We start from the raw sequence: 26731 nt of genomic DNA on the forward strand, positions 1-26731 counted from the left end.
TATACATACATCAGCCCACGTATCACTATGCGTAAAAATTCGATAATCGTGCGAGCCTCGATGAATTCCCAGCCGCGAAAAGATAGATTTCGTGCAAAAAGACAGCCGGTGGTCGATATAGAAAGGAGCTTGCGCATTTCGCTTTCCTCCACCGCCGTTATTATCCCACCACGCGGATTCACGCGCGCATCACTATAGGACCGGCAATTGCATCCCGAAATTACATTTCGCGTACTGTTCGCTAACTGTGAACTCGCGGACGATACGAGACTATCGATAGGCACGATCCAATTTTAACGAAAATAGATTTCGATGCGCGTAATAAGATTTTTAATGGACCGCCACATCGTAGTAAACTTGTGTGTAATCTCGTAAATCGTATACATACAATGAAATCGTAAGATATCGTACGCGTTCAGATTAAGAAATTGTCGCAAAATCAAAAGCAAATGTACAAAAAAAAGTTAAAAGATTACGATGATAAACGATCTATGAAGAAGAGATAATAATTCTACATATTTCCCATCATCACAGGACCCTTTTTTTCCTTCCTTTATAAACCCCCAATTTTTCCCCTTTAAACGTTGCACATTTATTTCACAGATATCCTCACAGATATGTTAAGCTGCTCGCTCGAATAGCACGCAATTTCCATTAAAGGATTACTTTGACAATTTTTCGACAACTTCTCGATTGAACCAGTTGATGAGCAGCACGACTCAAGTTTAAATTGAAAACCCCCACGATAAATTTTAGTTAAAAATCCACAATAAATAATTATTCTAAATTACGCGACGAGTTAAATCGGTATATGGAGCAAAGATTGTCGTCGTCTATCGCGACTGTCTGTCAACTAGATGGATAGCGCTTTCGATTCGCTTATCCCGAAGAAAAACAGCCGCGGAATTGATTCCGCGCGAAACAGCTCGGTGCTCCATTATAAAAATGTCGATAAACTCGCCTCGGAGATTTACCGCGTAACCAACGCAGAAAGTAACATTGGCTATTATCTTAATGTTCATTTAGCTTCATCCCACGCGATATCTTTCTAAAGTATTATATTGAAGAGAGAATGTAAACGAGCAGAGAAAATACGATGGTATGAGACAGCGAGTGTCTCAATAGCACAATGGTTGTCTATTATAATTGGTTGAAAAGGAGATCCTAGGATCCGCCTTCCCTTCCTAATCACTATATTTTTTCTCCACTCGGGGAAGATTTATAAATTCAATAATATTCAAAAACAATCACGCAAATTAAATATCAAAATGAGCGAGCGATTAAGAAAATCTTTTATCATGCTGCAATAAAAATTTTTCAGTCTTTTTTTTCCTTAACAATATTTGGTACTTTATTTGTGGTATTTTATTCTTAATTGAGAAATCGACCGTTCATCTTTGAATATTTTTTTGCTTTTGAAGAGTTCAAGATTAAACATCAAATAATATAATGGACGAAATAATTTTGAATTACCACTGCAGAGACATATATATTAATAATAATGCTGTTTTCGTGTGTTATTCAGTCTGCACGCGCGGAACGAAATATAAAAAGCGAAAAAAAAAGAGAAAAAGAGGCGGACAGAAACAGAAAAGAAGACGAAGAAAAGCGAGAAAAAAAAACGAAAAAAAAATCAAATATAGGACAAAGTCAGAAACACAGAAGATGTCTAAATGTGGATGTGAACAGGATATCCATTAGTCGACTGAATAGAGGGTAAAGTCGAAAGACAGAAGGGAAAAGAACGAGGGTGTATAACCGCAACTGCGACAGGGCTAAAAGCAACAGGCAGCCAATCAATAACCGACCTTTTGTCTAGAGTACGATCTCGCTCTATCCTTTTCGATCTCATGGAGCTAATGCTAACGGATCAGCGATTATTTGTTCAAAAAAAATTTTTTTTAAACATTGTGTGACCATTCATTCGAATAACCGAATTTATCGCATCCATGAAGCGCCAACAAACTTGTCGTAAGAGTTAGATACAATTATATCGTTTGCAGTGTTCTATACATATATGTTTACCTAGGAATAGTACAACGTGAAGCAAACGAAGCAATTAACAAAGTTCGTTAAACAAGCCGAAGGCGAAGAGAGAAACTCATCTCGCACTGTCGTCTTATAGCTTCTTATAGTCAAATTAAGTTCAAGAAATTTCAACAAAGTGTTTAAAGACTAGTTAACTAGCGATATATCTTTATCGTATAAGTATTAAAATTTTCAGAAATATGAAAAATGTATCTAAATATAGTAATCCACACCAAACGTTATATTGCAATTATAAATATAACCATAGTAATATCCATGATCTTATTTAAGATCCGTATAAAATTTTCGATAAAGAAACTTTTGTTATTGGGAATAAGAAGAGAGTTGGCAACAAGAAAAGATTCTTAATATGCTTCTCTGTCTTACTTCGATATTGGAAATATCTATAAAACATTATTTCACACAAAGCTTTTTTGGAAAGTTCAAAATAAGCTCTGTAGATTTTCTCTGCTTTGCTGAATACCCGTACAAAAATATTTCTTTTAATAAACGCGCAAAAGCTAAGATTTATTAGTGTTTAGCTCATTAATTATTAAAAGACAATTTCATAAAAGAATTTAGATGGTATTAATTTTATTGAAGAAGTGAAAAGTTCAGATAAAAATTTTTTAAACTCTTTTCAAGAGAGTGATGAGAAAGGATTTTTTACTCCCTCTATTTTAAACTTGTAATATGATATAATCGTACATGAAAGTTTAGATAATAGTTTTATTTTCTGCGTTATATTTTATAAAAATAGAAATATTAATGGGCTATTCCTTTTACGTATTGCAAGCTAATATTGAGGGCAGACAAAAGCATATCATATACAGCAAACTCACCTATACATCGCCGAAACCATTACATGTGAAGTAGCATTTATCATAACTGAAACTTACCTGAAACAGATACAAAAATTTTATATTAGAAATACATACGATAAAATGATATTTTTATGTCAGTAATTTTATAAAAATTAGGATATAATCATATGGATAAATTTACAAATACATTATTAACGTTTTATATAGCGCAAAATTTCGTATTGTCATCAAACTTTCCGACAGTCGGCCTTTCGTAAGAGATAAAATGAGATATTTAAACATCACGGAGCTTATCGATTGCCATACAAAACCAAAAGCTTCACGTAAAAGCTTCGTACCGACGCAGGGATAAGGAAGAATTCTACAAAATCATGGAATCCCTTAACTAAACCACCCTTTCACGTTCATAGGACTTAAATCAGAGCGCACCACTGATATATTTAATGTAAAAAGAAAAAATTTTTGTACATTTTATAGCTATAAAAGTACATCGAAAAAATATTCAGACTTTAATACAGTGATTTAAAAAAACAGCAGTTCTATAATCATGCATTAATAATCCTGAAGATTATAATAATTATTAAAGATCACAAATAATATAAAATGTCCTAAACTGATTAATACGTTAATGTTTCGGTTAATTTTAATTAATTTTTCTTTTCAATCAGAAAAACAAAAATCGAATATGTATATCTTTGTTTCATACATAAATGCGAATATTGTTTGCGCTATCTTTGCAAAAATTACGATAAAAATGTGAGGTGACAAATCTCGTACTTTACTTCAGTCCATAAAAAATTGTAACGTAATGTTAAATGGCATATATAATGTGTATAATTACATATGTCTTGTTTACACATTTTTGAAATTATAGAATCTATAAATTTTCCCTAAATCTGACAATTTCGTCTCAATTATTGTACAACTCCCTTTGAGTTTTAATTAATAAAGCAGAATGAACGTGTGAAAATTAGCATTAAGTCATACTGCGATTTCTCATTTCAATAGAACCGTTTGTCTAGATGGACGTTCATTATTTTTATTTATTCCTAGATAAAGCAACGCTACTTTATCATTTTTTTAAAATTTATACGACCTGCTAGGACGCAACTAGCTATTTATGCTAGGAAAATTTTACTGCTTTACTTAAGGTTTAACGTTCCACAAGCGCGTCTCCCATTTGCGACGACATTTATGAACGTCTTACCATGCTATATATAAAGAAAATATATTTCGAAACATGCATGATTGCAATGTGATGCAAAACATAAATCATGTGGCATGATACAAAATAAACTGTTTTGCTCGTCCTTGTAAAGCGTTTCGCGTGCCATAGATAATAAATTATATATTACGAATCTTCGACATTGTCTATACGTAAGATAACTGACTTTCTTATGTATGTACATATATGTATATATGTATATATAATATGACTTGTTGCATTAGGCCTGGTCTACAATGAGTCGTTAGTCGTAAGTCGTTAGTCGTAAGAAAATTGACCAACCACAGTTGATTATTTTAAAATTATATGTACATTTATTAAATAATTGAATTATTATTTACCTTCTTTATTCAATGCTGAAGGATGAGTGGTTAAGGCCTAGTCTACAATGAGTCGTTAGTCGTAGGTAAGTCGTAAGAAAATTGACCAACCACAGTTGATTATTTTAAAATACTTATTTTATTTTATTTTAAGTTATTTTAAAACAATCAACTGTGGTTGGTCAATTTTCTTACGACTTACCTACGACTAACGACTCATTGTAGACTAGGCCTTAACCACTCATCCTTCAGCATTGAATAAAGAAGGTAAATAATAATTCAATTATTTAATAAATGTACATATAATTTTAATAAATTTGAGATATTACGTAGTGAGTACTCTGTTTATCTTACTTGAGAAAATGTCTCTTTAATGTATCATAATTATATATAAATTAAAAATGAGGACATTAAGAAACTATTTAGAATATAAGTCACCCAACATAGAAAAATCGCAGAATGAAAATATATTTGTCATAAAAGTGGCACATGATGAATTATTGTTCAAGTTTTATTTGATGAAGTTTTATATGAATGTAATAACATATGTCGAAGAAAAACTTTAAATAAAACAAGCAAATAGATTTTTATTATACATATAAGTATTTCTTCTATCATTATTTTCATATTTAAAATATGTCTATTATTGATCTAAACATGTATTTTATGATAGTATTTAATATTTTGCCGCTAGAGTATTCCGTAAAAATTATATACAAACCCCTGTTATGATATTACCACTTTAAAATTAATGTGTGTGTCGAAATTAATATATTATAATAAATATGTAGATGGAAGAATGTTGTAATTATGTTAATATAAATTTGCAAGTAATTTAAAAATGTATAAAATTATAAAATATTGACATTAGCCGCACATTCGATTACTATTTGCCATTGATTACAAATTCATATCATAAAATTATACGAATTTTTATTATTATAAATATACGATATCCTGAAATTAATGCACATCGAAATTAATGTATTATAATGAATATGTGGGTTTTATAATTTCTCTGTAAGCTCGGTTTATAAAATGTAAATACGTATACTCGTGATACCATTATAAAATATTGGAGCCTCAATCGCGCAATTCGACTATTTACGACTGATTATAAATTCGAATATGCATTATTAAAAAGAGATGGTTATGTGTTTTAAAGCCCTTTAATATTCCGTGATAGAATTTCCGAGGGAAATACCGACGGTTACGGCGCGACGACGGGGCACGATCAATTCTTCCTTCGCCGTTTACGACATACCTGTATGTACACACTTACCTACCGGCAGGTTGATGACTGCCGTATAACAGGTCGATACGAACCCGTAACTCCATAACTGCATTGCAGACACATTGACCACTTGGCAACAATAAGTTACGCGAAAACTTTGCACCCATTATGTCCGCGATTCTTAAGATTATAATCGGTATTTCTGGTTGTTCTCTATAATAAAAATCTCAATATCCTTTATCGCGTAAAATAATTTCTTTTATATTATTATATAAAAAATTAATGGATTAAGTTGAAGTGATGTATAATTTTCATAATTGAGCATTGAATGATTAATATTCGATGTGTGTATTACTTTAAAATTCTTATGTTAGTAATTTATTGTATTATTTTATTGACTATACATATATCTTTTTAATTTTCTTATTATATTTTCCCTTTCTATTATATACCTACCAATATACACATTTAGTGCATACATTAATTTATGGACTCTAGTTTCGTTTATATTATAATTGATTAAATACGCTTTACATTCTTCGCAAAGATTTTGTTCGTATAACACGAATACTGTACGATATACGAAATATTCTAAACTCTATCGCGTGACCTAATCAAAAGCAGATACCTATTCTGGGTTTAATATATGCTCTTATTAACGAAATTCATGCAGAATTGGATTTTATGCATCGATAAAACGCTTTCTGTGTGGCAAGAGTTGCGCTTGATGTGTCGATTTAATAAATGAGACTGAATGGACCGTGCTTACACTGACGCATGCATGTCAAATTTTTATAATAGCATCAAGTTGCGACGCAATAGAATCGAGATAGTACAATTTGTCCAGTTTACCCAATTTTCCCCGTGTTATGCACGGTTGCTAGCCGAACGTGTAATCGATGGTCATTCTGTACGGTTTAATCAGCGGCCACTCGATGCTCACGACATATTACGTCACACTTATGCAAACAATGTATGGCAGATTCTCTCCGATATTTTATATAATAACACTTCTGCCAGAGACTCGTCATTTGCTCGTGCATTGAATATTTTAACCTTGTCTAATCACGATAATAGAATCGATTGTATAATCGCTTTATCATCGTGAATACACTTTAAACTAAAAGGTTTAAACAACATTCAATGTTACTCGACGAAGAAGTAATTAGAGTTTAAACTATTAATACCATGGGGTTTCTGTGCATTGGACAGGAAATGACGCGTTGAAAGCCATATGCAATTAGAAAGAGCTGCAATTACGTTTCATAAACTACATAAAATAATATATAAAGTTAAAAACTATCGTTTGAAATGGATCCCTTTACCACGTTCAACGTAACTAAATTAAGTAGATAAATGGAAAGTTCAAGTTTAATTCAACAGATTCAGGAAAACAGGATTTCCATGCATCCGTTACTAATCATTGTTTAAGTACAGTTTATATCTAATTTTCCGGGAATTATAATTGTAAACACAAATGACATTCCCAGATTTGTAATGGTCGCTACGTGACACGTCTAATTCACATATTCTATTTTATACATTATCACAGAAACAAAATATATTAAAAACTGAAAATTTAAAAAAAGCAATCTAAAATGCATGTGAATGTTAAAATTTAACACAAAGACAACACGATTTGTATATGTAAAATATAATATAGATTTTCAACATTTATTCTTGAAGCTATTTTTTCCGTAATTATATTCAAGAGAGACTCAGCTAGAGTATCCATCCTAAACTTTATAGAGTTTGTTCTTGATTAAAGCAATATAAACTTATCGAGATTCATAATTTTAAACTCGTACGCTGCGATGTAGAATTGTATCGTTATATAAAAGAGAATCTCTCATTATATCACACGTGAATCTATTCGTGATATCACATAATTCGATTGTTTAATCGAATTTCCAAGTACGAACTTAAATATCACGTTAAAAGTAAAGAACGCGAAGAACCGCAAATTAATAGGCTGCCGATAAATGATATTTGCAAGGGGTGTCTCACTCATCAAAAATTTGTACATGTATATTGCGAATTACCAAGAATTCTAAGTAATTCGCCGTATAATTCTATAAGTAATGCGCCGTATAATTCTATAAGTAATGCGTGTAATTATGTTAATTCTTTTTTTTTTTTTTTTTTAAATAAAATACAATATTTAAATATTAGTACTGTTAAATATTTAAATATTAATACTGTAATTTAATAAGAAAAATGAAATTAGAATGATTATAAAAAGAAATGTTAAGAAAAATAAATTTGAGATATTGTAAATCATATAGTACCAATGTATTATGCAAAAAATTTAAAATTAATATTTTTTAAAATTAATATTGCAAATATTTAGTTGGAATATCTAAATTAAAATAATATAATTAAGATATAACAAAAGTTACGCATTCCCAATTATAAATTTAAAAAAATATCTTATTTTAAACTTCGTGATTAAATTTCGCGACGAATTAAAAAATTCAGAAATTTTTAAAAATCAACTTAAAATTTCTTTTATATAAATTTGAACACACACACAAAATACAAATGAAATTAGATTAGATCTGAACAAATAAAATATAAAATATTAATAATTTCATAAATTATAATATTTAATAAAATATGTATATTTAAAAAACGTCATAACAGCATTATTTTTACTTTTTAATCTTGTCTGGGTTATTATTGTTTTATGCTTGCGTAAATCAATGCGAAGTAATGCGTAATTCCAGAAAAATGTACATGTATTGCGACTGTGAGACACCCCTCGGATATTCGTTATCATTGGCATGAGCAAAAGATCGAGATTTTTCGAATATAAATTCCGCGAACAAACTTTGCTGGTTCTATAATCATTTAGCTGTATGGAATACTGGAAGCACAGCTCGAGATATACAGAGATATTTGACAACTGGCACTTTACTCTCGAGGTTTACGGGCATGTGGAAAAAAAAAAAAAAAAAAAAACACTTCCACGTGGAGGTGAAAATATCGGCGCGAAGGATATCGACTATACGACATGTGGACAAGTGGACAAAACTTTCGCTGTCGTGCGCGGACATAGGGGTTAATACACGCTAAAGTGGTTTCGTGCTTCCGTCGAGATATGAACTAAAAACGATCGCTGCACGTTGCGGATCGCAAATTCTTGACCTGCACTATCGCGTATATAATAAAGTACAATCGCCTATCCGTCTCTAGCCTCGTCGTCTCATTTCCCGAAACGTCGCCCGATAATCGCGCACGACGTGAAACATCGCGAAGTACAGAGATATCAGAGACGATAAAAATGTCACAAATGAGGTTCGTGTATATCTGATCGAATCGATGTAACTTCACCATCTCACTATGCCGTTTATTTTTCATTCATCTATTATCGAATTATCAAGTGTTTTATCAAATTGCCAAAAATATTCAAATTTCTCATTTGCCTTAACATAATATAGAAGTAGCAAAAAAAATGATAAAACAAATCGCGCACAGACATTCTACGGATATTTATCATATCGAACTTTATAAGAAGTTTATAAATATTTTTAGCTCATTTTTTGAAGTCTCTTCTTTTATAAGAGAGTACACTTTTTTTATAAGTATATGTGTATACAAATGTTGCCTTATCGTGAAAAAATAGATCTTAATGCTTTAATTTCGCTAAAAAATTAAACAATGTAATATTACTAATAAGCTTATATCATCTTTCTTAATCTGTCCACAATAAAAATTTTGACTACTATGTGATAAATTAAATTTATCAAACTTTTAATCAAAAGATAAACTGGGATAGAGATCAATGTTCATACTTTTTGCTTAGAGCGTAAACTTAATAACGTATTTTTTATCATATACACGCATAAATACCCGTAATTCAAAGTCCAAGGGAGACCACATAGTCCATTTATTGAACATACAGAATACGTAGTATGCACGCAGCTACATACTCTACTTAATTGCTATGTGCTCTAAATCCAGTGTTTCTGTAGTGGTAAATACTACAGTGAACGGATAGAGATACAGTAGAGAACCAATTTCCTCTTGTAGCGAACATTAACACAAGTTGGAACAAATAGTTATGCCGACAAAGAGTATCATGCGCTTATTATACATACATAATCTTTAAGAAGGAAAGTAGAAGATCTAAGAATTAATAATACAATTTTTTTGTAAGAAACAAAATCGAAAATAAAAACGTTTTTATTAATTAATAAAATTAAAAATAAAAAAGATAAACACTATATAAAAAAAATGCTAAACAATTTACAATATTATTTCAATAAATTAAATTAAATTCTTGAAAAACTGTTAAAAATTATATTTTATTAAAAACCTAACACAAGAATATAATAATTAGTATCATTGATACATTTAATACAGTTTAAACTTTCCGATAATTAATACTGAACACGAAAGGAATTATCTTTCGAGCAAAGGAACGACAAGTTTCTGTGCTATCCTCTCACTGTCAAATGCAGACAAGCAGACAAAGAACGGAAAGATTCACGTATTTCAGTTCAACATTAATATATATAATCTCTCAAGATCTCCATGTCTCTCGCAACGACTTTCTCTTCTTTATTATCCTTCTCAATCCAACATGAGAGAATCTACAGTCGGATCTCGATTTTTAACAAAATGTAAGTTTTTTAATCAAATCTAGTTGGGTAAAATTCACAAAAATAATCAGAGCAAAAGAAGCGCGTATATAAGAAAAGAAAATAATATATCTTATTTCTAATGTGTTAAATTTAATTTAAATAAACGTAAACGTTCGCAAAACCTTGGTTAAATTAAAAACTGCAACTATTGCTTTAATGCCAGGTTTAATACAGTATAAAAATTAATTGTCGAAATAAGTGTACGCATAAATAAGTTCTCCACTTGAAAGTTGAACGATTGGATTACCGCATAGAAAATTTCCGAGATGCAATTGAAATATTGCGACGACGAGATTAAATATTTAATAAATCTATATGCTAACTCTTTTCACATATACATGCGCGCGTGCAGAGAGACATGCCCGATCGATGCACGGCATTCGCAGAAAGTAGTTCACGACACAGGAATATTAAAATCTGAATGTGTCGTCTTGAATTGCTTTGAAAATCTACCGTTAATCATCCTTCAAGTACAATAAACACGAAATTCTAATCAAATCAATCTTGAATAAATTTCGCAGATTACATTTGACCGTAAAACTTTTTTTGGATATATTTTTGATGGAAGGGAGAGGTGCGCGAAAGTCAATTAAAAGTTAAATATTCATCCCTTACTGCAGAATTTTTTAAATTCAGTTATGCGAAATCCATTTTAAAGTGTTGCATCAATATTCAAATTAATTATAAAAATCGAGGGAAAAACATAAAATGCACATCAATTATGTACAGAAGAATGATCAGAAACTCTGATTAACTTGCATAACACTTCCATAAAAAAATATTAAAATAACAAAAAGTTTTAATATATAATAATTGGTCTCATAAATTCTAAGTCATTCTGAGTAAATATATTCCTACTAACATCTAATTTTAATGCATTCAAATAATTACTATGACTGAAACAAAGGAATAATAGAACCTTGTACCATAATAATTAAAACATCACTCTTGGGTATACGAGATATTGCATAAATGTGACAAGTACAAAATTGTGTAAAATAAACTTTTTACAGGGTCACTCTTTTATGTTTGCAAGGAAATAAAATTTCAATTTAACATGGATTATTTGCAGCTTGTGACATTTTCCTACATTCTTGCAAATAAATGCAGCGTGTTCATCATCGATGTTTTCACAGTTCCTTCGGAGAAATGTCTATTCACTTTGATACTCTCTCGTTGCAGAAATGTTTCGTAAAAAAGGGGGGAAAAAAACGTTTTCTCTATATGTATGTGTAAAACGTATTCGAGAAAAATATCATATTTCCTCTAGACTAGTCTCAAAGAACGATGTTTGTTTCTACAAACTTAGCAAAACTTTTTGTGTCCTTACATTAACTGAAAAATAAAGATCTTTCGCGAGAAATGCTTCAATAGTATATATGTATGTATATATAACAGTTAATAAAATCTCATCTTTTCATGCATACCTATAATTCCAAGCAGATTTCACTCTAACAGAAATTTAATTTGAAATTTGATTATCAAAATTGTATTAATTGTATTGAAACACAAGCGTATAAATAAAATTTTAGTTGCAATAGATAAACTATGCTCATTAAATTTAAAAATAGAATATAAATTATATTTTATAAAAAATATTTGTTATAATATTTTATTAAAAAAAGAGAGTGAAAAAGATCTAAGGTATTTCCTGTGAACCTCTTTTACGCAAAACACACAAACAGGGCTGGTGCGTTGTGCATACACACATAAAAAACCTAACAAGAATTTATTTCGCGCGAACTAATTTCCCTGCCATAAAGAAGACTAGAGGAAAAAAATAAAGAATGAAAATCTTGTTTTGATTATAATTCTGTCCGCGAAGAAATAGATAATAATGCTGCATAAAAACCTGATGAAAAGATCATATTCGAAAACTCATTTTGTTTTGAAATATTGAGATCATAATAACTTGAATAATCTGAAATATTCATCTGTACTACTTTTAAAATAAAAATAGAATTTATTCTACACTCAGAAATCTGATGATATATGAAACATCAGATTACATTATTAATCCATTCCAAAAATGTGACAATAAAATATTTAAAATATTTAAGTTTACCAACGATAATATATCGTTAGCTCTACTTTAAAAAAAGCTGTACTTTGCAAGTGAATCATATCCTCTTCAATAAAATTCTAAAAGAAAGATTCTTGGTAATTCCTGTGCTTAAGCTGCTTTTAATGATGTAAACAAGTTTACTACGTTAGTTCGCGCAATGCTTGCAGCTAAATATAATAAAAAGTGAACATATATATATAAAATACATACGAGAGACAAACAATTTTAAATTTTATATTAGCAAATTATATTGTTACTTAATCTCTCCACAGATTACTACATTATAATTTTTTATTGCTTGCATTTAAGAAAAAAATCGAGGCTTCTTGTTTGACATCGTACAATATTTTTTGCTATGTAAATGTGTACTAAGCTATTATTTATTTATCAGTCACTCAAGGAAAAAGCATTCTGCATTATGTAGTTATATTTGCTCGCAGAATACTTTTATTCTATTCTAACCCCGCGCTAAAGTAAAAACGAGAAAGAGAGAGAATACATGTGACACGTCTGTCTATTTTATTAGATGTTAACTATCATCATATAATTTTGATATGATATATTTTGACGCAACATTTGCCCTTTGCTCTTTGAATAAATATAACTCTTGCTATCGTAAGAATATTACTTTCCAAGGAGATAAAGTCGGCGCTCTTTACTCTTTACAAAAGCACTAGGTCATATCACCATTAATAATTCATAAGCAGTTAATAATCATAAAAGAAGACGATACAAGGTATCGACAAGAGGCGCCAACGCAACGAAGCAAGAAATTGTAAAGAGCTGCAAAACGCATCGAGATTAGCATTAAGTAATTTAAGTAATTATACGCCGAAAGTGTTCATTTCTACAAAATATCACGAAATCCAAATACACAATACAACCATATCATTAAAAGTATTAATCGCGTAACAAAATACGAATAATCAGATGCAAAGCCAAAGAAATATCACCATATATTTAAATTTACATATTTGAATGACACTTAATTATTTATGACGTTGCACAGCACAATTTAAGCAAAATACCAGCCGCGTATCGGTTTGACGTGATGTAAGTAGTATAGGTAAACGCTTGTGCAAACAAGCAGCCTTATTACCTACTGATGCATGGCATTTTTAAGATTACATATAACTTTTCAGCTTATAGTGCAGTAACATTATACGAAATCATCAACAATGAAAAAGCTGCGTTAAAAACAAAAAACATCTTTTCTTGGAATAGTTATCTCTCTCTCTCTCTCCTTTTTTTTTTTTTTTTTACATTTCGCTCGGCAAGAGGGAATCGCTGCAAAAGCAATTATCAACCTGTCTTTCTATTACCCGGTTACTTGTATACAACTGAAACAAGAGAACTGCAGATTTCGAGAAAAGACGCAATTTCACTTCAAGGATTGCAATAATGCCGTTAAACCCTTTCTGTCTACGCTCAACCGAATAGAAACGAGAAACCGCGACAAATCAGGACGGCGTCAACAACAAAATCGAAGAAAGTATAAAGGCGTACAGACATGAATATAGCGAAAGATGGAAGAGTCCAATGACTTAGAGAAGAGTCGTCTTATTCACGTATTCATATCCGTGTTTCGGGATGAACATATTCCTATAATACGAAGAAAGGGTACAGAAAGGGCTATAGTTTCTGCTCAGGCCGTAAAATACATCTAACGACCTTTCGGTTCGCCGACAGATAATTAATCCCAATATGTCGTTCCATCCGAATATCGGATGAAGCAAAGGAGGATATATAGTACACGAGGATAAGCAGGACTTTTTACTTGTATTAATAAAGCGTATCAATATCGATATCGATTTTGTAACAACGGAACGAAAGTTCACATTGAAGCACACACATACACACATATATACATCTTTTCTTATTACCTATCGTAGCGCGATAAACAACATGTCTCGTTCTGTATTTAATGTTGTAAGAATAGCATTTCTCTATTGGGATATGCAACATCTTTATTGTGCCAACATGCTATACATAGATATATTGCAACAAGTGTTATTTTGCAAGCATAAAAAATGTGGTATTAACGTACACAAAGTAAAATAGACTATTAAAGTTTCGCTGTGAAAATTGTTCTTAAAAACTTCTAAAATTTATATATTTATAACATCAAAAGTATTGAAATTTTGATTAATTACTTATTAGATGATTAATGTACGGAACTTATCTTTATTTTATTTACTCGATCCGATTGTTTTACTGCGCGTTTTCAATTCGAATTATACATTTAGATCGTCGAAAAGTGAAACGATAAAACATTGGATAAAATATATTTGACTCTTTGTATTGCCCCCAAAATATTTTACGTGCTATGCATACACATACACGAATATTAAATTATAGAAGCATTTTAAAATAATCGATTGCACGGGCTGATAATTGCTAATTATAATAATTATACGTAATAATCACAATTCGCATGATATTATGCATGATAATATTATATGAAGCCTTCTCACTCGAGTTTCACTGTGCAAATGACGACGAGGCTGTGAAATGTATCGTACAGACTGTGTATGTATATGACTACTATAGTACGTAAAATATTTCGACAATGAATTATCAATAACAGAAGTATTCGACCTTGGTATCTAGCGCGCTTGTTGATATGCTGCGGCTCTGTATATCATTCGCACGCCGACACTCGAACAGGAAAGTAGTGATGCGAGACGTTCCGTCAACTTTTCGACGATCGATATTACATAATTCGAATGAAGAACGCGCAGTAAAACAATCGAATCGCAGAATCGAGTGAATAAAGATAAGGATAAGCTTAATTAATCGTCTAATAAATAATTAATCTCTATATTTTTAAAATATTTGTATACTTTAATATTCCGCATATACACAGGATGTCAGATAATAATCGCTGCATCTCTCATGTATGTACAGATAGAGCGAATTAAATTGAGTAGAAAGTCCGTGCGCGGATTAGCTGAATTAATCTTATTAATTATTGCAAAGATCATAAAACGATATAGAATTTCTTATACGATTTAACTCGCTCTATCTCCACACGATGAGTGAGCGATTATTGCCAAATATCTCATATAATTGTTCAATTTTTAGATTTACAAATATTTATTCTATAAAATGTTCAATATTTTCTCTATAGATAAGATCACAATTTCAGATTAGAGAGCAATTAATTGTAATACGTTAATAGAACAATTATACCGCACAAACCGTATTATATATATAAATTTAATAAAATAATCTAACATAGTTCCCCCCCTTCTCTCTAAAATAAACTAAAATAAACTAAAAGTTTTTTTATTATATTTAGTTTTATATCCGGAAAATATATCCACATCGCGTATTAACTGAAAATGGTCGATATATCCATCAATTTCCAACAAATCTTGAAGAAATAAGAAAATGAAACTACTCGAGCCACAAGCTTCAAGGTACAAGTAACTATTCACATCCACAAACTCGTAAAGTAAAGAAACTTGGTGTGTATTTTATTCTTGCGGAATTTAAATTCAACTGTTTAAGTTAATCAAAAATCCATCTATAATTTAATGTCAAAAAACCAGGAACAAAAATAATGTCTAATTAAATTTTCGATCAAACCTCTCAACTATCGATCCAAGGATACGCAAATGAAAGAGCGAATGCGTCGGCTATCCGTGTAACACGAGGGAGGTCGAGAAGATCAAGACGAAGCGAGTTAGATCGCTTACCTTCGGCAGTGTGTGGGCGCGACAGGCCAGCTCCTTCTCGTCCTCAGGATTATAGCGGTCGGTTTCACGTGGCCGACAACCGGCGCCGAAGTGCGTCCTTGATTTTTTTTCCCCCAGAGATGTCCGCCAACGGGTGCGTTACCGTATCCCGGTATCCCGGGATGCGGCCCGCTCTCGCTGCAAGCACGCCGCGAGAACATCTCACGCTTTCTCTCGTCGCACTTCATCATCATGGCATGGATCTTCCGCGCTCACTCGATCGCTGATCGAGCTCTGTAGCGGAAAAGAAACTCGCCGCACGTGGAATAATCTCGCAGTACGAGAAAGTGAAATGTACCCGGATAACTCTTCTCTGCGTGACGGCGCGCGCACGTTAACAAATCCTCTTTGCAACTGTACTGATCGATAAAAATTTCTCCTTTGTTTGATAGTTAATTTTACGCATGCATAACACCATTATCTTTTTAAATAAGCTTTGACGGATTGTCATTATTGTACATCGCGCAAAATCCATCAATGTGAATAACGATATATCATAAATAAATTGTCTCTTATTCGATCAATGTATAAAATAGATAACTAATTCATTTTTTTTTCGTAGTATCACATTCACGATGAAACTGGTGCATATTCACAATCACACATCACAATCAAGTTTTCCCACCCTATGTTTTTTATGTCTAAAACTTCGGTACAAGTACAAACACAATAATATAAGTTCGTTTTGAATATACGGCTATGAAATGATAAAGAATACATCGACGTATATTCCTGTGTTAAATATCCATAGGGCACTTGTCGCTTGCTTCAAAAAAGCTTCTGTTAGTCGTTCAAAGTTTAAATTCAAAACATTGATATCGGAGAAAATCTCAATGTCGAGTCAAACTTCAATCGTTGAAACTATTTTAAAATGTAAGAAATATCAGTATCTTATAAACGATAAATTTTCACTAACAATAAGTAACACTTGAAAATAATGTTATGAAATTATTAATCATAAATCGCTTTCTCTCTCTCTCCCTCTCATCACTGAAATAATGTCATTTACGCGTGAATGTCGTATGTCCGCTTTCTCTATCGTTCCTAACGATCAATGGCATCACTTAATATTTGCATGTAGTTAACATAACTGGCATCGTGCGTTTCTGCAGCGATGTTCTTGTCCTCGATGCTCTGGAATCGTACAATCGGAACTCTCGTGAATGTCACGCAAACATTTTCAGTGAAATAAAACCTGGCGCGATAAAAAAAATCCTAACGATTATTATCGCAATGTGGAACCTGCATTCTCATAAATTTTAAATAATTAAATTTAAATTTCATTTCATTTTAAATTTCAGTATTTAATTTTATTATATTTTGTTGAAACATATTAAATTGTTTTATTAATGCCAGATATATATCCCTCCCGATATAAATAAAGATAAAATAATTTCATAAATATTTCTGTAATACATTTATTATATTCTGCCACGTTTCTACTTTTGCAATATATTTATCTAAAAAAAAAAAAAAAAAAAAAGATTTTTTTTACGCGGAAGAAATATAATTTATATTAAATGTATTCCCACGCGAGAGTATAGTATAATAACGCGATGCTTCGCAATGGAACAGCGTGAAGTGTAGTAACGCAGAGTGCACTAGACTAATATAGTTTCTAACATCGCGAAGCTTTTTGTAGGGAGCATTTTACGCTTTAGGTATGTGGCACGGTCGGAGACTAAAAAAGCCCAATACATTTGCCTCGCGCGGTAATGGCGCTAGGTAAGATGAGGCTATAGAAAATACGATCCTCTACAGGGACGTTCTTCTCGTTTCAGCATCGTTATATCGCGAGCTCGGTAAAAGCTATCAATACAGAGAACTCTCGCAACTTGATCTTTCCCCGAGATATTCATATGATAAATAGATTCTAGAGACACATGGTATTAATTTCACATCTTTGCTTAGTGATATATTTACATAGCATAAAATATGACTATCCAATTCTCAATCTTACTCGCATTTTAAATTCATGAAATATAAAACGATAATTACATTTATTCATTTAATGAGTTAGAAAAATTCTGAAAAATTCAGATCACACAAAGAAAAATTCGTATTTCTCGCACAAAATTAATTTCCGATGTGTCGTTGCATTCATTTTCGCAAAAGCCGAAAGTATAAAAAGATAATTAATTGTACCTTGAAATCAGATTAAAAAGTTATATTATTTTACATATGAATAAAGTGCCAGTGGAATTTTTCTTAAAATAAAAACTCCCACGATAATAAAATAATAGGAATAAAATAGAATACTTTATATAATATACATATAATTATATCATTCACAGATATCTTCGATTACGATACTGTGTCCGCAAGTGTTTGATTTTATTAATTCTTTTTAGATTAGTATAATGATTGATATAATGATACTTTGATCCTAATGTTTAGAGACATACGATAAAACGCGATAAGGCTGAAGTAAAGGTAATCTAGAGAACAGTTTCTCCTTATGGGACATTCTCGCGGTAGGTTTTTTTTAAGATCGCGCGCGATCTAAGGCAAACTATACCACACGGGCGACGCAAAAAAGATCTCGGGGTGGTCGTAAAAGACGCTGCTGTGGGAGAAAATATCTTCCAGCTCATAAACCTAGCTGACTTGAGAAGCACCGCTAGAAGATTATACCCCGACCAACTTTTATTACAAACGATTCGTGGTTCGTTATACATTGAAAAGAAGCCGTAATTCCGATTCGATATAAGCCGCAATCTAGTTAGTCGTCGCTAACTATATCGGTAAACAGAGCTTTTGCCATGAATAGGATTACTGCAACCCGCCCGTCTGACAATCAGCAGGTGAGACCAAATCAAGCAGACAAAGCACTGGATATGGCAAATATAATCGCAAAGCAGCACAAGAGAATTTCACTGTACAGCTCTTGTGTGAATATTGTGTGAATATTCTGATTATTAGAAACATTGCGTCCGTTATACACCGCATAACCTTTGTAGGTATAAATCAGAGTTTGCCATCGTTTGATAGCGTTACATTTGATATTCGTATTATTATCGTTTACGAAATTCAATGTATTTAACTCATAAACATGAGAAATTTGTTCGTAGCACACATATAATATATATTGTAGAAAACGATATTTTTCAGCAAATATTAAAATTTATTATTATCGATAAATGTTTGCGTTTAATGCTGAATGCAATCTTTGTGTATATTAAAAAAATATATAATTTTAAAAAATTACGAATGTGTGTGTATGTAATATATATATATATATATATATATATATATATTACATACACACACATTCGTAATTTTTTAAAATTATATATTTTTTTAATATACACAAAGATTGCATATATATATATATATATATATATATATATATATATAATACATAATATGTATTATATTTGTTATACGTTTCTCTTCTTAGTCATATAATTTTGCTCAAATATATTTATTAAAAAATCATACACACCCCGCGTAGGATTAAGATATAAAAAAATTTCTACCATAAAAAATATCTACAATACTATCTATTTAATTAGTGCATCACATTTAACATACATAATATTGACGATAAACGTAAATTCGATAATTTCTTTACAAGCGCTAATTTTAACTAATGTAGACATCAATTACGTAATCATTTTACAAGAAGATTAATATTAACAAGAGATATTACGAAAAAAAGCACGATAAAACATTCTAATAATATATTCAAAAATTTCTAACTAATATAAGCACTAACTTTATAAAAAGAAAGAATCTCTTATAAGGGGATTAACATCAATAGATGTTGAAAGATAATGAAAGCACGATAAAACCGCACGATCGATCGAAATAATTTCCAGACGTTGGTATCACTCTTCCCCTGTGTAAAATAATTGGAAGGATTCTTAGAAATTTTTTTTCTCGTAAGTAATCTTGTTCGTGCATATTATACACGCAGAAATGGGGGTCATTAGTATTCGTCTGGTTCTCGCGCTCTCTTTTCCTTAACCAACGAGATTCATTCGAACACATCCGCGCGTGCAGAAATGCCCCCTAGACTTTAATTAAGATTATAATTTATTGCAAAGGAAAAGCGAAGTTGATGGCGAAACGACACAGGGAACATCGACGATTGTAGCATTTCAGATAAATTCAACTCGGATTTTGATATAGTATAAATTAAATTCTCTAAATGTTAAAATTTGAAAAAACTCCAATTAAACTAAAATATTACACAAGATCTAAACAATACTTTATCATTAAACATTAAACATTATTTTCAAGGAAGAGTATTATAATTATATAAATATTTGTAATATATAATTATCTCTCGTGAAATATAAATCTGACTAATATATCCGATAGCAACAAGTAGCAGCGACAGAGACGAAACGAATTCTAATTTTACATCAAATGAATTTAAATAGTTTGAAAAAGAATATTGCATAATTTAGAACATGGACACAACATTTCATTAATAAAGTGAAAATAACAGGAAAAAAGAAATAGAGATGTGCTGAAGATTTTGCAACTTCATTAAAACCACCCACTATATGTTATATCGTCTTTATCATAGAGGAATAAAATATACGGCTTGTGAATCAGAGACGGCATCATATTTCTACAATTTTATAGGATGAAATACAAAGTAAGTAGGTAATAGGAAAAAATACATTTCTATAAAATCGCGCTTAAAGCTTGCTTGCAAGTAAAAATGTAAAATATCTCTTTTCATACCAGCTAAATTTATTATCCAGAATCATTACTACATTATTACATATATTATTAATAATTTAATATTTTAAAATATTATTCCTCTACACGCGATGTAATTCTACGCTTTAGGATTATTCTTTCGATATGTAATATTATTAAATCACAGATCTGAGTATGTGAAAATTAATTATAAACTGTGTAATCCATTTCCATTAATCGCTATGCGTGTCACGACGAAGGCTAACAAACCCCTAACTGTTTCGTATATCGATTTACTCTCTTCCGACCCTAATTTGAGGGTAGCTACCATCAATATCGTGGCAACGATCCACACGAACTTATTGAAAGAGTGACGCGTGGAGGGACGATAGTCTTCTCCACTCTCATTCTCTCTTCTCCAGACGTTCAAACATTTATTATCCCGCACGAGATAAGACATGCGTGAATACGACTAAAAGAAAGGAAATACGAGGATACATTTCCGTGGGAGATATAGAAAAATGATCATGTGGTGTTAGTATATAAATTTATATTCGCAATGTATCTTCCCTATAGAAAATCTCATTAATTTAAGAATTGCACTCAATCTTTTATATTTTTTATTGCTTATGACATCGTCGACATATCATATATAGAATATAAAATTTCTTTTCTATTAAAGTAAAGGCACAAATGAGACATTTAAAAACGCGTACATTTATTTCAGTATTTTAATCGGCAAAAAACGCGTAATTTTTTTTAAACAAGTGCGCAGAATATATAATAATGTTTGTCCATTTAAATTAAATTATAATCTGCTTATGTAATAAAGTTCTATTAAATAGATGGAAAAAGCAACAACAACAAATAATAGAAATAGCATATTGTATAACAAATATATAGAATTTTGCGCGATAATGATCACTTTGTGTCATTGTTATCTCGAGAAGATCGCGTCACGGACTGAAATCGATACCAGCCTACACACATGAGTATTGTTCGATATAAAAAGATTTCCTTACTAAAAAATAATTATTATTTCTCTTAATTCTTTCCTTTTTATTTATTTAATTTTTCTTTCTGCAACTTCAAACATATTTTAAAAAATAATAGATATTCCTATCTTATAATAAACTTTTTGAAACAAAATCTGTTTTCAAAAGCATGAAGCATAATTCTAAAATAATCACAAAGAGAAAGAAAGTTCACTGGAAAAACTTAGTGTTCACTTCAATGGATTTTGCTTTCCACCTGCTACAAATCGCAATTAATTACCGACGATTTTTTTATTTACACATTGTGTAACTCCGCGTAAAAAAGAAACTCTGAAGAAATTTTCCTCCTTCCTCATACACATTTACAAAGAACATGAAATAGAAAGAATAGAAAGATGATCGAATTTGCCTTTAAAAACGAAAAAACCCGTGAACAGCAAAAATTAAAAAAAAATTTTCTATTACGTATCGATTCTTAGATATTGACCTTGACAAGATGTCACCTATGCCTACGCGATCTTCCAAGTCAATCTTCGACCTAATTCTCCTCGATCAGATCCAATATAACTCTCTAGCTCGATGCAATGAGCTGAGCCCAATCATCGTCTAATCGGTCGCCGGTTCATTTCAGAGCCGGCAATAGTTAGGTCGCGCGGTACGGCCAGATAACGGATATCCTGCGGACGCTAAAAAAGCAAGATGACGAGATGGCGCATTTCTTGAAATTATTAGCTCCTTAAAAAAGGATCTAGAAAAATCTAGAAAAATTGAGAAGAATATTAAAGACTCTCGAACGATGAGACGAAAATATTTTTCACGAAATATTTCGCGAATATCAAAAACTTCACCTGTGATGGACGAAACTATTTCTCGTGTGAAAAAATATAGTCAGAAAATAAATACAAAGCATTTTGCTAACTTTTCACTGCATCAACTTGTAACAACTTACTTCTTATAATAACTAGCATCCTCCTTTACAAAGCGGAAATGTATTCGTCTTGAATGGCATATCACAAAAAGAGAAAAGTGGCCGAGAAAAAAGAATCTTATAGACTGTGTCTCTCCAATTAATCGAACAATACAGCGACACAGAATTATATCGGCTATCTTGCTTCAACGAACTGGCACAAACAATTACGAGATATCTTAATTGAAGATTGTTTTAATTGCCAATCGCAGAAATCGGTTGCAACAATTTAAATACAATTTGAATAAATGATTTGAATAAAATAAAATAAAACTGCTCTCACGATACAACACGTATCGCGATTTCGATATTTCGTATAAAAGATTTACGATGTCTTGTCGTGTACAACAACTAAAGACTCAAAATATTGGACATGCTGTTACAAACCCTTTATCGCGATTGATTCTAGATTATCTTATTTAATTACAAATGATTCGCACGGTATAAATACTCAAGTGATTAATTTTCTAAAATTCATGGCGCGTTAAGAATATCTAGAAATTAATAGAGATAACGAATAATAAATGTATTTTTTATATCACCAATTAAAAGCATATTAAATACATATCCTTAATATGATTTATTTCGATTGACATCTTGTACTATAAGAAACTTTGTAATTTACATAAACGTTGCTCGTCACAGAGACAACATCGATCTTCGGTGTGTCTCTAAAATAGAAATTCATCCATAATCTATCTCTCCGTATGGCAAAAGTGCTCGCTGGAGCTTGCAAGAGTTCATCAAAGTTTTACCTACAATATATACTCGACGGTGCAATTGTGATAATTTACATATAAACGCAAATATCGCGAGCGCGACAGATTAATGGAAAGTAGAATTGTGATTTAAAATCAGTCGTCAAACTATTATGACACGAATGATTCAAGCCATTTGTGTATCGCTTTAATAATTGATTTAACAGATCCATTTTTTCGCATTCAACAGATAATTTGCGACGACATTCACTGCTCGAAAAAAACTCCAAACGTACGTTAATTATAGGGCTGATTGAACTGTATAGTTACTTATCATTCTAAAACAATGCTCCCGAACCAGATACGAGCTCTTTACAGCCTACGACAAGATGCATACCAATGAGTCACTACAAAAGCGAATGCCACATCGTTCGAACCTGTATGCTGAACGCAACTTGAGAGCAACCTGTATTGTAGCTAGCGCGTTAAGGTCGAACGTATTCAACGGAGTTACGATAAAGTTCGTACACAGTACGCATGAATGAAGCGCTTAATGACAATTGGCATTCGTGACTATGGTATTTTGTTAGAAAATTGTGTAATATTATAACATACACACAGAGAGCTTATATGTATGTCCAAGATATTATAATATTATAAGTCGTGCAATTACTTGCGATTATTTAAAAGACAGGACGAGTTTTAAACGCGCACATAAGTCAGATTATTCAAATTCATTTGCGATTGATATACAGACTATTAAATAACAATGTTAAAAACTATTAAACTATCATGTAATGACATATTCTAATTAATTAAAGAAAGCTATGCGCGTTTGTAGCATTTGAAATAACAGTAAAATGATAAATATATTTTTATATTTATTTTATATTTTAAATTTCCTCAAAAATCTCATCTATAAAAAAATATTATTTAATTCTTTTTTCAAAATGGAACTCTAATTTTCATAAATGTAATTATATAATTTTATAATTTAAATTTATCTTTCGTGAAATTTTTCGCATAAAATGTAAACTATCTACATAGAGTCTTATTCTTTCTCTCTCTCTCTCTCTCTCTTATAATCTTACTCATAATGTTCTCTTAATATATTTTTTATATAAATCTTACTATTTTATAATCTTTTTTAATTATAAATCTTTTTCTATTCTATCTCTATTTTTTTAGAATATTTTTTCCTTCTAATTTTCTTTCTTGTCATCTTTATATTAAAAACTATCCGCGAAATATTTTATCAGCGAAAAAACCATAATTAAATTTATTTAAGTAGACTAGGTCTAACCATTGTCAAGCTTCGCTTACTAAAGTCATTTGAATCTTTCACATACAACATGAATATATGTGCTGAATCGCTGATGACGCGACTTTTCTCCTGGTACTGTAACCGAATCAGTTTCGGAACAAAATAACGCGTCAGTCAACGTTCTTTCCACCGTCTTGGGAAAAAACTACGTAAATCGATAAAAGACGCAATGTTTCACATATTCATTATACCGCACATTTCATGATATTTTCTGTCTCATATCATCGAATTTACATTTCAATGGAAGTCTGCAACTACTAATGCCTAAAGCTCGCACGTCACAAAATAATTAACGCCGCGCCTTGATTAAACGTGCTTTCCTATTGTAATTCGCTTATATAATACCAGATTAGTTATATGACTGTGTGATAGATGTACTTATTTAAAATCTCATAAAAGCGTTCGTTAAAATTAATACGTCACGATAAAAGCTAAAGTTACTTGCTATTATATAACATTAAATCCTATATATTTAAAAATAAAGACTTAGATTTTTTCGCTCAAAAATATTATAAATATTATAAATATATTTTCTTAAAAAATAATTAAGAAGTTATGAGAGAAATTAAGAATATAAGTAGATTAATAAAATATATATAGAATTGTTTAATCTCTTGAGATATATTTAATTTTATGAATCATGTTCATTGTACTGTGATTTTATGCAGAATTCAATAATACACACAAGCATATAAATTATATGGACTATCATATATTTAAATTCTTCATATTCTTGTATAAGAAACATACGTCGATATTTTATATTTTCATCGTATCTTATATCTTTACTACTCCTTCTAATTGCCATACAAATCTGACTTGCTCATTCTTAACAGATGCTTCGACAATAATAAAACTCCGAACTTTTCAATCACTCATTTCGATATTATCACTATGAATTTGCTATTTGTTCAAAAAAGTGACACTCCTCTCGGGAAATCAAACAAGTGAACTAAAACGATATCATTTCGAATTTCCTAAAAAAAAAAAGGCTAGTGGTCCATCGTGTCGTGGGTTTTCCATTTTCTCAACAGTGAAAAGGTCATAAAGACAAAATGTGTCTTCATAAATTGCTAAATAATAATATACGTGGCATACACTGATCCACAATGATGGCGAAAAAATAATGAGACCGGCTTTGATTATACATCTACGGCAGTCTGATATTAAATATTTATATTTATACAACACTAATTAACTATTTAAAGTAAAATTTTATCATGTACAATCATTGTGCAATTTGTGAAATGTCAATTTTTGTTGACAAACGACACAAATAATTGTGATTAATACTTAATCTTCATTAAATAATAATTAATGACATAAATAGAATTATTTATAGTATTAAATATATACATACATATGTATATATAGCATAACTACTCAACTATTTAATATATAATTTTGCTATTATCAATTATTCAATTATTTGAGCACGGTATAATTTGTAAAATAAATATGTTTTATCACTATTATCGATGTATTCGATGAATTCTCCATCGAAACTAGCAATTGCATCTCTCGCGGTACATGATAGTTGAGACATAGCACTCAGCAATTAACCATCCTACTGCCAGCCATCATCATTCATTGCAGATATCAGCGACGATTGCCACGTTAAAGAGAGCAAGATAGACGTGCGAGTAGTGTATTAAAAAAATTTGAAATCGCGACATTACAAAATTAGCTAAGCAGTAAAATTTTATAAATATGCACAATATTATGTTTTTATTAAAGCACATAATATGTTATTTAAACAGTTAATTAGGAAATAAAATAGCACCTTGTAAAATAACATCTTGTATAAAAAAGAATAATATATACTTCGCGACTGTGTAGATTTCCGCACAATTTTAAAATTTTTACTTGTACATGAAAATATCATCGCATTTTCTTATTATTAAATTTTGAAGAATTCAAATATATATCTACTCAAAAATAGTTCAAAATGTTTTAATTAAAAGAGAGAAAGTAAGAAAGAGACGTTATGAAAACGTATTATAACAATG

The 26731-nt window shown here is 30.8% G+C and overlaps 1 protein-coding gene and 1 long non-coding RNA gene across 2 annotated transcripts in view; one reads left to right on the forward strand and one right to left on the reverse strand.

The window, feature by feature from the left end:
• Positions 1-26731, forward strand: part of LOC145938205 (uncharacterized) — a 180039-nt gene that overhangs the window by 124818 nt on the left and 28490 nt on the right. The window lies entirely within an intron of this gene.
• Positions 2757-26731, reverse strand: part of LOC145939032 (uncharacterized) — a 50459-nt gene continuing 26484 nt past the window's right edge. The window contains exon 5 of the mRNA XM_083043068.1: positions 2757-2927. Within this exon, the coding sequence (XP_082899194.1) occupies positions 2924-2927 (4 nt within the window). The 3' untranslated portion in view covers positions 2757-2923. The remainder of the gene's footprint in view (positions 2928-26731) is intronic.

This window comes from Prenolepis imparis, unplaced genomic scaffold (genome assembly GCF_030444845.1).
Source record: "Prenolepis imparis isolate NDT839.2.m4 unplaced genomic scaffold, iyPreImpa1.0 SCAF_7, whole genome shotgun sequence".
In the NCBI taxonomy this organism is placed as follows: Eukaryota; Metazoa; Arthropoda; class Insecta; order Hymenoptera; family Formicidae; genus Prenolepis; species Prenolepis imparis.